Source organism: Tamandua tetradactyla, chromosome 18, assembly GCF_023851605.1.
Source record: "Tamandua tetradactyla isolate mTamTet1 chromosome 18, mTamTet1.pri, whole genome shotgun sequence".
NCBI classification, from domain to species: Eukaryota; Metazoa; Chordata; class Mammalia; order Pilosa; family Myrmecophagidae; genus Tamandua; species Tamandua tetradactyla.
Window position 1 is genome coordinate 2,035,869 of NC_135344.1, and position 16,438 is coordinate 2,052,306.

The window sequence follows — 16,438 nt, forward strand, 5'->3', positions numbered from 1 at the left end:
GAAGGTTACAAAAACTGGACAAACAGTATGATCACAATTTTGTAATATATAATAGTCAAAAAAATATACTAAAAGGTTCATAGAGTTGATTGCTGAGTGGCATGATTATGGGTGATTTGAATGTTTTTCTTCACTTCACGTTTTCTTGATTTCTTTTATAGTGAACTTATATTAAATTCATGTCATAATAATCATGTAACTAGTGGCCTATTTGTCTTGCCTTCTTAGCTAAATCACGAACTCCTCACCAGCAGTGTTGTACCTCGGTCTTGACTGGCATCTTCCAGAGGCCTCTCCATCGATGACGCAGCACAACTGACCGGGTCTTTCTCCTAACAGGTCCCCAGCCCCAGCCCACCCCCACCGGATGCCTTTAAAAATTTTCCTCCTCAGCAGACAGGCACGGGAGCCGCCTCCGACCCTCCCTTTCCCCCTTTTAAGGACCTGTGCCGCCTGCGCCTGCAGCGTTTGCCCCCTGAAGACCCTTCCCCGACCTCCCGGGTGTCCCCCTCTCGCAGACAGTTACCCAGGCCACTGGCAAACAGCAAGGCCCGTGCAGGGTGCCTGGTCCACGGCGGCCAGAACCACGGCATGGACGGACCCGGGTCCGAGTACGCGTGTGGGACGTTCGAGCCGGGAAGCGCCGGGCGGGCGACGCCCCTACCCCGCGCCCCGGGCCCGCGGACCCCGGGCGCCCCTGCCGGCTGCAGGACGCCTCAGTGGCAGGGAAGGCGGGGCGGGGGGCGGGGCGCGGGGGGCGGGCTTCGGGGGCGGCGGGGAGGTAGGGCGGTGCGCGCCGGCGGCCCCCGCCCCTCCGTCTCTCCGCCCCTCCCGCGCGCGGCCCTGGAGTCCCCGAGGCGCGCGGCAGCCGCGCTCGGCCCCGGCCGCACACGGAGCCCGCGGGGCGCGCCGGCAGCGGGGACCCGGGGCCCTGGGCAGACTGCGAGCGTGGGGGCACGCCGCCCCTCGAAGCCCTGCTTAGCCCCTGTGGAGAGAGGGCGAGGTCGGGGCTGACTCGGGCCGGAACCATGAACCGGAGTTTCCACAAGTCTCAGACCCTGCGGCTGTCGGGCTGCAGCGCGGTGGAAGTGAAGAGCAAGGTAGACCCGGCGCCCCGCGCCCGCGCCCCGGCGCTCTCCCTTCTCCCTGAATGAATGGGGCACCCCCCCCCCCGAGGGGCTGCGATCCAAGCGGGAGGCGCGGGGAGCCGGCGACAACTTTGCGGCTCGTGGGACCTCGGCGCCGTCCTTCTCTGAGCGCGAGGCTGCGCCGGGGTCCGCGGGCCGGGCAGGGAGCCCACGGCTACCCGCCGGGCGCCCACACAAAGCCCGCGGCCCCCGGGGGTTCGCGCGGGGGCCGGGTGAGCGGCGGGAACCTTCTGTGCGGGCTCCGGACCCGCTCGGCTGAAGCGGCTCTTTTGTTAAGCGAGCCGAGGGGCGACCCGGGGCGCGCCACGCGTTGGAAGGGGGGACGGCGTTTCCGGGGCGAGCCGGGGACCCGGGGCGGCGCGGAATCCAGGGCGGAGGGGCCTCTGCGGCCGGGCCGGGGTAAGGGCCGCGCCGCCTCCTCCCGGTTGCGGAGGAGCCTCGTTCGCGGGGGAAGAGGCAGCCGCCGGCTCCCCGAGCTCCCGGACTAGACGCGCAGTCCCCGGAGGGCTCCCCGAGCCACCCCTCCTGGTGAGTCCCCTAGACCCCCGCCTAGACCCTAGACTGTGGCTGTCCCCCCACCTCACCCCCCGGGTCTCCCGGCCCAGGCCCCTTCCCCAGGCCAGACCCCTCGGGCGCGGGCCCCACCGGCAGCCCCTCCCGCCGCCTGCGCCCTGCCCGCGCGTGCCCGGACTTGCGGGTCGCCGGGTGTGTGTCTGGGTAATTGGCTGATGCGATGTGTCGAATCTGCCCTGTGCGGGGGCGGCTCCTCTCTGCAGACGCTTTTTTGCTTGTGTGGACCCCGCGGGCCGGGCTGCAGTTCTCGGGGATCCGAGGAGGGCCCTCGGCTTGCACCAGAGCAAAGCAGCCCTCCCTCCCCTTTCGTTCTTCCTGAAGCAAGGTTGAGCGGCCAAGTGTGGTGGGAGGGTGGACTGCGCCCCCCAAGTCCCGGGACACCTCGGGTATGGGGTGGGGTGTGCCCAGGGTGCCTTCTCTGGGGAAGTGTGTGTGGCACCCTGGAGGCCAATGGAGCAGCCCCCCTGCAGGGACTGCCCCTGAAATCCCAGGGTTTCCAGGGCATCCATCCGTCCAGAGCCAGGCTCTAGCAACAGCAGGACTGTCCCCTGCCCCCTGTAGAGAGGTGCAGCCTTCCTTTCTTGTCTTGGGGGACAAACTTTTTTCTGAAAACCCTGTTTTCTAATAAGAAGGTCGCTACAATCTCCCCCCCCACACACACACACACCAGCCTGCTTCTCTAACACTGGCCACACATCCTCCCATCCCCCCTCTTGACCAGGAGCGCCCCCTCAATCAAATATGCACATTTCGGGTTATGTAAGGGGAAGGAAACCACAAGCATGAGTGGGAGCTTTAAAATAATTGCTGGGTTTCTTTAGCTCAGTTGGAATGTGACTTTCTAGGGCTGCATTGTCCCACAGGAGGGTCACGAAGCCAGAAATGGTAACATTTTGTTTTAAGATAAATGTAGGTTCATGAGCACTTGGTGAGGATTAATACCAACAGATCCCGGCACCCTTCACCTGCTTCCCCCCAGGTAGCGGCCTGTATGGCTGTGGCAGTTTCACATCCAGGACATGACATTGGTACAATCTTCTGAGTCATGCAGATGCCCCCAGTCTAACGTGCCCTGTGTGCATGTTTGGTGCCAGACCATTCTCTCGTGAAAGTGGGGCCACCAGACCTATGACAGATCTGTCACGAGGACCCTCTGCTACCCTTTAAGGAGGTTGTTTAATTTTAGGTGTAAATAGAGTAAAGTTAAAATTTCAAACTCCATACTTGCACGCATGGCCACCTTTCACCAGGGCCATAACAGTGTGTGGTTTGCATGATTAGACTGCACATTTCTGCGGAATCGGAGGCTCCGAGGTAATGGGATAGGTCTGGGGCCCTCGGGTCAGCAGGCCTGCCCCGGGGGTCCTGGACTCGGCGCCAGACTGGCCTCCAGTGTCTGGCTGAAAGCCACTGTCTTTGCGCCCACGAAGTAAGAGGCAGGCGCTTGTCCATCCCCGGGGCAGTGGATCTTGTGGCCTCCCCACCCCAGCACTGGCCCCTGCCCCAGGCTGCCCTGTGTCTTCGTTGGGGGATGGAGAGAGCCAGGTTTGGGTTGCTGACCAGCTGGTGTGCGCTGGCCCCCGGCTGTTGGGGCCTTGAACTGATGTTGCTCAGAGGGCTCCCTCTGTAACACCCGCCACGGACGTTCTTTGTAGTTAGGTTTTCTTACCGTGAGAGAATGTTTGAAATTATTATTACTATTATTTTTTTGAAGAGGAATTAAACACACACATACAAAGGTGGTTTGTGGCATCTCACCTAGCTGGGGACAGGACACCTAGCTGGGGACAGGACAGCCGTGGCACTGGGCCTTCTTTCCTGTAGGCTTTTGGAGTCTGTCTTCGTGGGGAGCCTGTTTTTTACTCCAGCTGCTTTTGGCCAACTTGAAGAGGAAACACTTTGTGAAAACGATGCTTTTGCCCAACACAAATGCAACCCCATAAGGCTGCAGCATTGTGTGCTGGGCAGACAGTGGCCATGGAGGCATCCAGCCAGCTCCTGCCACCTTTCTGAGCTTTCAGGGAAGTCACTGCACTTTTAAGGCTCAGTTATTTCCTCTGTAAAATGTACACAATTACTGACCTGCTTACCTCTCAGAGTAGTTTGGAGGACCAGTCGAGGTGATGGATGTGGCAAGTACTTTGAAAACTGCACAGTGCCTTGCAGTTGTGGGGCTGAGGCTCTGAGAGGCAGTGTCGTGTGTGTTTGGGGGTTTGGGGGTTTGGGGTCTGAAAACTGCCTCTGAGGCTCTCAGGAGATTTGGCATTCGTTGTCTGCCCCAGCTGGTCAGTTCCCAGTGCCTTGGATGGGATCCAGAGGTGTGTTGTGGGAGAGTGCTCCCACATCACCTGAGCCCTGCACTCCCCCAGACATTTCTGCCTTAATTCATCTATGCCTCCCCAAGCCAACAGTTTGTACCTTTGGTCCCTTAGTTCTGGAAATTGGGCCACATTCTCCAGTTACCTTTGACTTTTGCCTCTCTTCCCCTAAGACCTGGAGGAGGGGAGGGTGTTTCAGGCAAAGGTGAGCTGGGGAGACCCCTTGGGGTGGGAGTCGGGGGCAGGAACCAGCATTGCTCACAGCTGGAGTCAGAACGTAGAGATCCACATGGCGCCATTACCTGCGTTAGGGTCCGGCCTCTGCACACGCTTGAAGAATGGAAACGAACGCAGTTATCACCCGGCTGGGGTGAGGCCCCTTGCCACGGACCCTGATCCCTTCTTCCTGTGGGCTGACGTCATGTGCCCTTTGGCCTGTAGGGCCCTGGCTCAGTGCCCCCGCCCACCGCAAGGCCTTCCCTAGGGACCTGCCCTCCACACAGCCCCTCTCTGCAACGACATCCCTGTAGGGCGCACCCCTCCCTCCCTCCCACGGCCCTTGCCTCAGTTGCCCCTTTCACTGTGCCGGCTCGCATCACAGGGTTTGCCATGACTGCTCCATTGGGGAGAGTAGCTGCATCGAAGGGTTTCATCCTGCTTTTTCTTCTTTGTTTAAATAATATCGGGGGCTGTTTTGCATTCCAAACAAATACTTGTGCCTCTAGGAGACTTGGAAGCACAGCCCAGTGGGGATGAGCGCCCCAAAATGCTGCTGTGCGCCCTTCTGATCTTTTGCAGCATTTATACAGGCTCGTGCTCCAACTTCACTTGTATCACGAGTGTTTTGTTCAGGTCACTTGTAGTTCTAAAAAGCATTTTAAAAAATGGTTGCATAGTATTCCATCATATGTCTAAACTATAATTAATCAATATCGTTTTTTCTTTCGTTGTATTTAACAGTGCTGTAGATAACATCTCTGTTGTTTTAATATTTTTGTTGAGAACACTTTCTTCAGGACAGTTTCCTAAAAATAAACCTACTGGGTGAAAAAGTATGCAGATTTTAAGGCTTTGGATACATTTTCTTATTAAATTTTCTTCTAGAAAGTCTCTTCTACCAATTTGTATACTCTGCTTCCTTTTCTCTCCCTCCCTCCCTCCAGCACTGGATATTTTCTTATTTGCCAATTGGATAAGCAAAATGGTATACCATAGTTCTCATCTGAATTGCTTGCCTTACTAGTGAATTAAAGTTTTCCATATTTATTGGTTATTTGTATCTTTACTTAAATTGATACGTGGGCGCTGCTTGTCCCTGCTTGCTGAGGGTGGGTCTCAAGGGAGCTGGATGAAGCTGCTGCTGTCCCTGGAGGGCCTGCCAGGGGCGGCCGAGCAGGCTCGTCCTAGTCCCCAAGTGCTTATCTCCCGCTGAGCTGCTGGCGGCAGTGCAGACCCCCTGCTCGGGCTGTGTGGACTCCCCTGCATCACCACCGCAGGTGGGCAAGGCTGGGCAGGTCCTGCCCTGGGGAGGGGAGAGGGGTGCTCTGTGGGCCCGTTGGGAGCTGCCTGGACATGGTTTGACTCACCTGTGTGCTGGCCACACCCTTTGAGATCCTGGTCTTATTCCGTCTGACATGTCTGCATCTAAACAGGTTTCATGACTCAGGTTGGTGGTTGCTTCTGAAGGAGACCCTTATACGGACCTGAGGGCAGATCAGTTTGGGCTGCTGGCTTGAGTGCCCCCCAGACCTGCCGAGCACCTGCTGGCCTTCCCAGTGGCCCCTCTGGCCAGCCAGGGTGCAGCACCACTTCTAGGCTCATATCATTTCAGATGGATCCAATTTTAACTCTTTGGAGGGAGGGTGCAAGCATTTGGGATTGGAAGATGCAATCACTCAAGGTCCCAGAAATTTCTCATATTTGTGAGTCACGAGTGGGACCAGAGCAAGGGAGAGGCCTGTGGCCTTTACCGTGGAGGGCAGGCGGGGAGGGGCTGGAGGCTGCCCTCTTTTCAGCTGCCTGTTAATCCTGGTACATCTCTGCGGGGCCCCACTTCCTCAGCAAGTTTCTGCAGTTTGGTGGACCTGGCCTTGGCCCCTCAGCTTCTCCCCAATACACCCTTGCAGCCTCCTCTGGGCATGGGGAGGGTAGGGGGACAGTGCCCAGGCTGCTGCTGTGTAGGCTGAATTCCCTGTGTGGGGTCGTCTTCTGAACTATCACTTGATATCTATGTGCCTCCTCCCCCAAATGCCTGTGTTCTAAATACACTGCAATTAGAAACAATGGTTAATTAATCCCTGACACACCTATGAGATGGGTTCTGTTATTACCCTCACTATTCAAAACATAGAAACTGAGTCACAGGGAGCTTTATTAGCCCGGCCAAGGTCATGAAGCTGGGAGCAGGGGTTCGGACCTTGCAGATCTTTCCCTCTTTCCCTCTAGTTCCCAGTGGCTGCTGGTGGGGGACAAGCCAGAATCCGCGACTGGGAACCCAGCAGGTGGATCAGCGCCTACAGTGAGAGTTCTGCGTGGGTCTGGGCTTGAAAGGCAGTGGGAGGTGGGGGCTGGCACCCAGAAGGGGCCGCGAGTGGGCCTCGCTGAAGGCTGACCCTGCTGCATGGTCTGGAGGGAAGTCCTCTCCAAAAGAGTCTCATTCCATCCATGCATTCTGTGGCTTGTCCATGGCCCCAGTGATTCCTGGGTGCCAGGCTCAGTGCTGGAGGCACCCCAACCTTAAACCTCACCAGTGCAGGCCCGGTCCAGCCAAGGGTCAGGTTTTGCCCGGACCGGGTGGAGGAGAGTTCTTTGCCCTGAGAGCAAAGATGCAGCAAGTCCACAGCTTCATGTCTTCTGAGACCAGAGGGTCACTGGGGCCAGCCCAGCACCTGGTCTGCACAGGCTGCCACGGAGCTGCCCTTTCCTCTGGCCCCAGCAGAGGCTCGCTTGTTCGGCCTGGATGTGAGCGAGTTAGTGGCTTCTCCAGGCAAGGTTGGGACTGTCCCGCAACTCCACCGAGTTGCCCTAGGGGTTCAGGGTGCGGAGAGGGCAGCATAGAAGAGCCACAAGGGTCCAGTTGTGTTCGCAGGTGTACTTTCTCACTTGAAGTGTGGAGGGCAGAGCCTTGCATGCAGCGGGCGCCCAATAAATGCAGCTCAGACAAATTCAGAGGGGGCAGCAGGGTTCTCCTGCCAACACCGGTTCAGAAACCATCAGCTGGACACCGCAGAGGTTGCAGCAGCTTTGGGGGAATGTGACAAGCTCTGAGGGTGGACAGGCATGCCAGTGTTACTTGGGGTGGGGGCTGCAGAGGGAGGGGCTGGGAGGGAGGAAGAGGAGCCAAGCAGAGTAAAGAAACTGAAAATCAAAGGATGTTAATTTTATAATCCGCCTGATGCTTCCACTGTGTCAGTGTGCCCTGAGCCTAAGGCCGCTGTCCTGTGTGCGGCCCCCTCTCTCCGTCCTCCCAGTGCCCCCCACCCATCCTCCCATGGCTTCAGGCCTAGACTCACCCTCTGACCTCAGGGCTCTGTCCCCAAAGGCGCACATCCACTACATGGGTGTACAAGTTATCACTTCCTCATCAGTTTTAATATATCATGGGTTGGTACAAGAAATTAAATAGGAATTTGGGGGGAGTTTTGTGGAAGCTGCAGATGACACAAAAAAGTTAGAAGAGAAAGAAATCTGCCAAGCTGTGGCTGCAGCTACACCAACTGCAAAGCATTTACATAAACTACAAAATCCATATCTCTTCTCTATAGAAAGTGCAGCCTTCCTTTGGGTGCTGGATTGTTATTAAAAAGTCATTCTGGTAGGCTCTGGCATCATACGAGAAAAGGCTAAGTCCTTATATGATTCCCTGAAGGGAAATAAATGTGAGGAGTCTGCCCCAATGGCTTTTCAGGCAGCAAAGACTGGTTACAAAGAGATTCAGCCTACGAACGTAAAGGTAACAGGAGAGGCAGTTACAGAGTTTGCTGAAACCCTGAAGAAGCTGATTGAAGAGAAACTACAAACCAGACGGACATTCAATGCTGACAGAACTGCCCTCTGTGGGGAAAAAGTCCCCAGAGGACATTCATTCAGCCGAGAAGAGAAGCGGGTCCCAGGTTTCAAAGCTGCAAGAGATAGTGGAGCCCTGCTTCTCTGTCCCAGGTCGTGGGGTCCCCTGAAGGCAGCCCTGGCCATTCTCGGCATGCTCAGTGACAGAGCGTGGACGGTCCCCACTTCTCCTTGGCTGGCTCCACTGTATTCTGTGCCGGAGGTGAGGAGACACCTTGCCAGCAGGGAATTGCCCTTTGAGGGGCCCCTGCTTCTGGACAAGGTGCCCTGGAACCCCAAGAATTTCCATGCTCACAGCACTGAGGCGTCTAGATGCCACTAACACAGCATCTCTCATTCAGCCTCCTTTCCATGCAGTGTTTTTGCTTAATATTGACCCCATATAGGCTGTGACCAAATACTCAGCCCAAACTTTACAATAAGGCACCCTAAAACCCATAAAAGAAAAAGAAAAAAGTTCAGACTTCTCTGGTACAAAGGGAGGGCCAAGAATTTCTTGCGGATTTTCCCGATGGCCGTGTGCCATGCCCCCAGCCCCTGATGTGGAAGGGAAAACTGCAGAGTGCCCGGCCCATGGGTCTCAGTAGGGTTTCTCGCTTGGTCATGATATGCACAGCCGCTGGGCGGTCCGGGTGCCAGCCCTCTGTGGGAGCAGGGAGGTACGCGCAGTTTTGACAGGTGACTATGGCCTTCAGTGATTTGTGATGCTGCCATGTTACGCGACGAAAGCGCATAGAGCCCGAGTATGGGTGACTTGGCCAGCTCACCTTTCTGCAGGTCAGTGCTCAGCCCAGCATGCTCGTCGCCCTCGGCATTGCGCAGCCTGTGAGGCCCCGGGGTTTGCGGCATGTGGGTGGTGGCTACTCGTTGCTCTGCTAGGTGACCATCTTGAACTGCAGCTCATTAGGTATTTGTTGATTAATGAATAAGCAAGGTGATTGTTTTTTTAAAAAATGTCTATTGTAGAAACATATACAAAAATTCCCATTTTCAGCGTTTTCATGTGTACGCTTGACCCACCAGCATCCATGGCCCAGGCCTTCTTATCAGCTCATAGGAAATCTGTAATCGACCATCTGTCTCTATGGAAATGGTTCTCAATTTTGCAGGATCTCAGGTCCTGTTCTGGTGTGTTCTAGGGAGGCACTTTCATAGTTCTTCATTTAATTCTGTTTCACACTGCTGCTTTTTGTGCATTTCTCGTCTTTCCTTTAGTCGAGAGCAGCTTCTCGTGGGAGAAGCTGGGAAGAAGATGAGAGGTCTCAGTGACGACTCGCCCTCTGATTTTCTCTGTGCCAAAGGTTATTGGTGTAAAATGAAAGAGGAGAAAATCTTTTTAAGAAGTGCCTGAGTTTCGTGTGTGGAGGGGAGATAGGCAGCTCATGTGTGCTGGGCTGTGGAGAGTCCTTCAGCGGTACATCCCCCCTCAGTGCCCGGCCATCCGGCCTACCACTGCTGCTCAGGGAGCCCCCCCAATGCACACCTGCTCTCTGCCCTCCCCACGCATACCTGCTCTCTGGACAAACACCCCCCTCCCGCCCCCTGTTCTCCATCCCCCACCAGGCACACCTGCTCTCTGGGCCTCCCCCACCACACACACCTGTTCTCCGCCCTTCATGTACACCTGCTTTCTGGACCCCCCCCATGCACACCTGCTCTCTCTGCCCCCCATGCACACCTGCTCTCCATCCCCCCATGCACACCTGCTTTCTGGGCCTCCTCCACCATGCACACCTGTTCCCCACCCTCATGCACACCTGTTTTCTGCCCCCTCCACGCACACCTGCTCTCTGGGCCTCCCCATCACACTCATGGCCCTCCTGCCCCATGGCTTGTGGAAAGCTAGGCTGTATAGGGGCCCATTGTGTGGAGGCAGAATTCCCTTTCAGGGCCTCGGTGCCCTCGTGGGGGTTGCTCCAGCCTCAGGAGCTGTGGGGGATGTGGGGGCATCGTGGAGAGAGAGCAGGTGTCGCTGTGGTGGGAGGCTGAAGTCCCGTCAGGGCCCAAGCTATGGCCTTCTTGCCCCTGCCTGACCCCACTGCCCCCGCCACACACAAAACCCACTTCTGCCCACCAGCCAGTGCCTCCAGGGCCATGCATGATAGAGCCCCTGTCCAGACTGTGGGGGAGCTCCATGGCCCTTGAGGAGTGGGCCGACCTGTTTCAACGCCCGCTCCCTCTGATGCACTCAAGGCTTTCTCATCAGGTCAGTGAGCTCTCAGCAGCTCCTCTGGGGCACCTCCATGGGCCAAGGTCTTGGTCCTTGTTACTTCTTGTAGGGTGGCAGAAACAAGGGCCTGGGGTCCAGAGATGGATCAGCCTGACAACCAAGCCCGGCCAGCAGCAGCCCCTGCACCCCGTCCTACCCCACGCCCAGTTCCACCTCCTTGGTAATATAAATGTATGACCTGCCCCAGGCACCCAGGGCTGCCCACCCAATAGCCCAGGCCCAGCTGCACTCCCACCACTGTGCAGGGCCAGAGTGCATCCCTGTGTGCAGGTGCCAGGCCCCTGCGTGACTCCACCCACTGCAGCCTTCGCCAGCCCTGCTCAGCAGCGTGGCGCGTCCATTGTGGTGGGATCTGAGGTCTGTTTGTTTGGAGGAGGCCCTGGAGAACAGGCACCTATCAGCAGTGGGAGGCCAAGGCTGAGGGGTCCCGGCTCCATGCAGGGCCCGGGGAGTGCTGCTGCCCCAAAGGGAAATGCCGAGCCACCTGCCTGCTGCGCCCTGTCCTGAGCCCACACACAGAAGGCGCCTGTTTTGGATTTGCAAACATAGGAATCCGTGATGGTTTGCTGGCAGCTTCTGATCGCAGGTCAAAGGTCTGAGCTCTGAGCCGAGTGCTGCTGGGTGAGCCTCTCCGGCCTCGGCTGCTCGGGTAGGAGCTCAGGGGACCTGCCCGCTGGCTTCCCTGCGTGGGTGAGTCCAGCCAGCGAGGAGTGCACCCCATTCCTGCCTGACGGAAGGAAACGGGCCCGAGCAGTTGAATAAACTATCCTGAAAAGCATCTTTTCCTCCTGCACGCAGTTCCCCTTAGGGCTGGTACGGCTCCTTCTGTGTTCCTCGGTTTGTGGTGGTGTTTTGTGTGTGGCCCCTGTGCACGCGGGCTCTGTGTTCCTTTTGCTCAGCACCAGCTCGGGCCCACGTCACGTGTCCATTCGACTGTTGTGGCATGAACACTTACGGAACCTCTCGGCAGCTCCTCAAACTCCAGCAGCTCTCGAGGCGCCGGCTGGAGGTGGCAGGGAGCTGGTCGTGTGCTGTGGCCGGAGGAGCTGCATCGAAGCCCCTGGCAGGGACCTGGCTGGCCCTTGTGCACCGAGCCAGGCAGATTTAGCTGTGTGCACCATGCTCTAAAGTCTGCCTGCTCTGGCGGTGCGCGCCTGAGTGTGTGTTGGGCACACAGCCACCCAGCAAACCCCTTGCGAGTATTGTTCATCCAAGATAAACAGGTGCTACTGTCCACCAGCCGGAGGAGCCGGCCTGCAGGACAGAGGTCTTCACAGGCCTGGCTGCAGCGCAGGTGACAGCGCTGGTGGGCAGCAGACAGGGAATGCTGATGCCCATGTGCCCGGAGGCTGGCCACTTCTGGAAGTAAAGTATTGTATTATTTTGTCTTTCTGCAGCGGGATTAGGGTGGAAGCTGCTGCAGCAGCAGAGACCCTTTGCTTCATGTGAGGCTTTAGTGCATGTGGGTTCCAGGGTCCTGAGAGGGTGACAGGGGCAGGAGTTGGGGTTCAGCCTGGCAGACTGACCCCAGGCCCCGTTCTGTTACTGTGCTGTGCCCATCCCTTCTGGGAGGATGGAGCTCATGGGGGGCCCTTCAGGCCAGGCAGGCCCCGTCTAGGCCCCTTGGCCATGTCCGGTCTGGCCCCTCCTCAGTCTGCACAGGGACAGCGCCGGCACCCCCTGCTGCAGGGACGGGACTTCAGGGAGGGGCGAGGGCTCCTGCGCCACTGCCATCCCACCACAGGGCATGGGGTGGACGTGCAGGGACTGCAAGGCATGGACAGCATGGAAGGTCGGCCTCATCCCTCGGCCAGTGGAGGTCTGTTCTGTGGGGCGGAAGGGCAGCGTGAGGCTGCGACCAGGAGCTGCCGGCGCTTCCCTCCCAGGGCCTGGGCTCGGGGGGGCACTGCAGGTCACTGGGTCTATGGGCCTCATCCAGAGCCCACCACGGCCCCTGTCAGTACTGCGCCCCGTCCCATCGCACTCACCGCCTTCTGACGTGGTGTCTAGCTTTCTTGTTTGTTGTCTCTGCTGTCTGTCTGTCTGTCTTCCCCGCGAGGACGGCCACTTGACGTAAGCAGCTGGTTTTTGGGTGGTTTCCTTGGGTGCCACAGGGTTGAGACTAGAAGCTGGCGAGAGGCCACTGGACGTGCCCTGGGCGGTGGAGTGGGCCCCACACCCTGCACGCGGTGCTGTTTCCTGATGCCCGTGCGGCTGCGCTCCCATCCGCGGCTGTGAAGTACAGCTGGAGGAGCCCGTTCCAGGCTCGACCCACCAGATGAGGAGCCCGGGCCCTGCCACGGGTGGTACCCCAGCCTCTGCCCTCTGCCCTTTCAGGGTCGCTCTGCTCAAGGGCAGGAGGGGGTGCAGGGGGCAGCAGCGGGGGCTCTAGGGTGCACTCGCCTACCAGAAGGCAGAGGGCCGGGGCCACCTGGCCAGCTGCTCCCCACAGGCCGAGGCCGAGGCTAAAGCTGGCGCCAGCACGTCTCATCGGTAAGCACAGGGTCGATGGGGTGCATTTTCCCAGGGGAACCCAGGTCCATCTCGCAGCTTTATTCTCATATCTTGTCCCGTGTTCCTGTTTGTGACCTTGTCCGTTGATGTCGATTTAATTAAAAGTCTGTGGTTTTGTTTTAAAATGGGTGCATTTTAAAACACCCATTCAGCTTTAGCCCCCCCATTCAGCTGAGTGCCTGCTGTGTGCCAGGCCTGTGCTGGCATGAGCAGCTCGGGACTGGCCTGGCCTCCCAGCTGACCTCACATGGGGCTCGGGGCGGCCAGCTGGCCTTTGGTGCCCCAGCCCCAAACTGGAGGAGCAGCTCCGAAGGCTCAAGGCAGCCTTCCCGAAACTGGAGGAGCAGCTCCGAAGGCTCGAGGCAGCCTTCCTCAGCGCTGGGATGCCTGCTGTGCGCAGGTGCCTCCCCCCACAGAACTGTGACTGTGAGCAAAGCAAGGTGCCGACCAGGGGCATGTGGGGCACAGGTGAGCCCCCGTGCCGCCCCATGCATGTGCTTCCATAGGCATGGAATACCTTTGAAGGGCGCAGGGAAACCATGGCCTGTGGGGGCTGGGGGCTGGGAAGCTGCAAAGGAAAGACTTTTCGGCGAACAGCTTGTGAATGTCAGCTGCGTGGTCATAGACCTCCTTAAACCATAAAGAAAACATGCCAAGCAGTGATAGTGTGATCCTAATAAAAACAACAAAAAATAACTATGCATTTTGGAAAGTCCTGCGGAATGTCCTCACACACTGACAGTGACCTTTCTGTGTGGTGGACACCGTGCAGATCTGCGGCTAGGGCCGGGCCAGGCCAGGCCAGGCCATCCAGCTCAGCCCCCCTCAGGGTCATGCCAGATGACATGGACTCAGCTTTCTCTCTGGTTATTTTTTTTCCATCTAGAGTGGCATTCACAAACTTCTGCTGGATTTTCCCAGAGTGGATATGTTCATAGTGTGGGGCCAGCTTTTCTGACCACTTCCGACTGCCTCAATTCATGTGCATTAGAGGATGGAAGCTTTTTAGAAACAGCAGAGTAATTTGCGGAAATGACAGAGAACCGTGGTCAGAGTTGGAAACCTTTGCCTGTCAGTTGATTCCCCCTTTTTGGAAAATGGCGCGGCCAGCTGGAGTGGGGACGGGATGGTGGAGGGTGTGACCAAGAACAAGCTATTCCGCTTCTCTGAGTTTTACTTTCCCACCTCTGTACAGAGGATGATATACCTCTTCCCCGTGGCCCTGGAAATTAAAATAATCTGTGTGCATCTCCTGCCTGGAAGTAGCTGTTAAAAACGCGACTTGGAGGCCCACTGCAGTGGGCTCAGGTCCTGAGTAGAGCTATGGGGGGCTGCCCTTCCCCCCAAGCCCTTTGCAAAGGACCACAGATAGGGGCTTTCCCCAGTGCCCTCTTTAGCTGGGGGAGTGGGGGTGTGTGGACTCGGGACGGTGCCTGCGTCCTTTGGGCTGGCATTGAGCCGGAGCTGTACATTCTTGCCGGGCGAACTGCTGAGTGGGTGGAGTGGCAGGGGCTGGAGATGGGACCAGGACCCATCGTCTGACCTGGAAGAAGGACACTTTCTTCAGCCACGTTTAGACAGCTCTGTTTCTGGGGGTGGGGCGGGGGTGGGGGGTGCAAGATCTCAACCTCTCTGAGAGGATTGATCTTTTCTAGAGCCATTCATGCTTTGAATTAAATATATTGCTACAAAGAAGGAGTAATTTAAATGCATGGCAGTGTTTAGACAGACTCCCTTAAGTGTCATGAAAAAGAAAATTTTACATTATAAATATTTTTTAAACTGTGAAATAATGTTAAAGGTTATGAATTAACCTTGGGGTCATATTTGGGGGATAGACGGTGGATGATGAAAATGGGCTTATATTGTCAGAGTCCTGTGACTCCTGCAATATCATTCGTATTTTTAGTTTCTGAGCTGGCGAAGAGCACTGCGGCTTCCTGGGTGGGTTCAGGCGTGGAGGGCAGGTTCTACCTGTTGAGAGTGCTGCCCTCTGTGCACCTCACCTGTGACAGCTGGAAGAGCTGGCCCCACCGGCTGGGCTGGTCTGAAGCCATGTCCTGCGCCTCCGGTGCCTGAGGCCTCGTCCTGTGAAGCTGGCCTGCCCCCAGCCCCTGGGCTTCCTGTCTGCATGAAGCAAAAACAGAGCTCCACCTAGCACCTTCCAGCCGCCCCCAGGGACTCCATGTTACCGAGCACAGCTGCCACTCAGCCTTCAACGGGCTGTTGTTTTTTAAAAGTTCGTCTTTGAGGTTAACTCTTATTTGTTGTCTGTTTTTAGGAACTGCCCTAGTGATTAGAATTAACGTCTTAATTTAACACAATGTAATTTAGATTAAAACTAGCTTGATGTCAATAATACACAAAAACTTTGCTCTCATAGAGCTCTGTTCCCAGCCCCTTCCTTTGTGGTATTATCGCCATATAAATTACATTTTAAATGTATTTTTCAAAACATTTATATAATTATTGCTGTTGTAGTTTAATAAAGTGGTTGGAATGTAACACACCAGGAATGGACTGACTTTTAATAAGAGGATTTGTTTAGCTACAAATTTATAGTTCCTCAGAAGAAAGGCTGCCAGGTTCATCTGAAGCCCTCTGTGACGGGGAAGGCCACGGCGATGTCTGCTGGCCTTCTCTTCCCGCCTGTCCTTTCTGCATCTCCAAACGTCGGGGTCTCAGCTGCTGAGCTCTCTTTTAAGCCTCCAGCTGATTAAATTAAACCTCACTCACTGTGGCAGGCTACCCTCAGCTAACTGCAGATGTCATCGCCGTAGACGAGTCTCCCGTGCTGATGGTCCAAGTCCACAGGCACAGAGCGACTTGGTGTCATCCCTGGGCCAAGCCGACCCCCGAACACAGTAACTGCAATTGCTTCATGCAGTTGTCTCTTCAGATAGAAGAAATTATTTACTTCTATCTGAAGTAAGCTTATGTTGTCATTTATATATATATATACCTATAGTTCTTTTTATCAGTGCTCCTTATTTCTTTGTGTGGGTTCTAGTCAATGTATAGTGTAGTCACCCTTGCTGACTCTTAAGTGTATTTTATAAGGCTGGTCTAGTGGCACTTTCTCTCGATTTTTTGTTTATCTAGGAATGTCTTAATTTCTTTTTCATTTTTGAATGGTAGTTTTGCTGCACATGAAAGTTTGGTTGACGATATTTTTTCCCCACCCATCTGAATGTGTTATCCCACTGCCGTTTGGCCTCCATTGAGAAATCAGCTCTTGTGCTTATTTGGGAGACCTTGTAGGAGATAAATCATTTTTCTCTTGCTATTTTCAAGATTTCCTTTGACTTTGAGTTCTGAAAGTTTGACTGTGATGCGTCTAGGTATGTGCTCTTGTGGTGGATTGGTTTAACAACAGGAGCTTACTAGGTCATGGTATGGAGGTGAGGGAAGTCCAAATCAGGGTGTCAGCAGTCTATGATTTCTCCCTAAAGACTGGCGTCCTGGGCATGGCAACCAGTGAGTCTTGGTGCTTGGCTTTTTGTCACATTGCAATGCACATGGCGTGGCATCATCACTCCTTTCCTTTCCGGGTTCTGTTGACTTCCAGCTCCTGACTGCTACCCGTGATG

At 55.9% G+C, this 16,438-nt stretch overlaps 1 protein-coding gene across 1 annotated transcript in view; it reads left to right on the forward strand.

The window, feature by feature from the left end:
- Positions 1-895: 895 nt before the first annotated feature.
- PARD6G (par-6 family cell polarity regulator gamma) overlaps positions 896-16,438 on the forward strand; it is a 91,019-nt gene continuing 75,476 nt past the window's right edge. Inside the window, exon 1 of the mRNA XM_077135162.1 lies at positions 896-1,100. Within this exon, the coding sequence (XP_076991277.1) occupies positions 1,029-1,100 (72 nt within the window). The 5' untranslated portion in view covers positions 896-1,028. The remainder of the gene's footprint in view (positions 1,101-16,438) is intronic.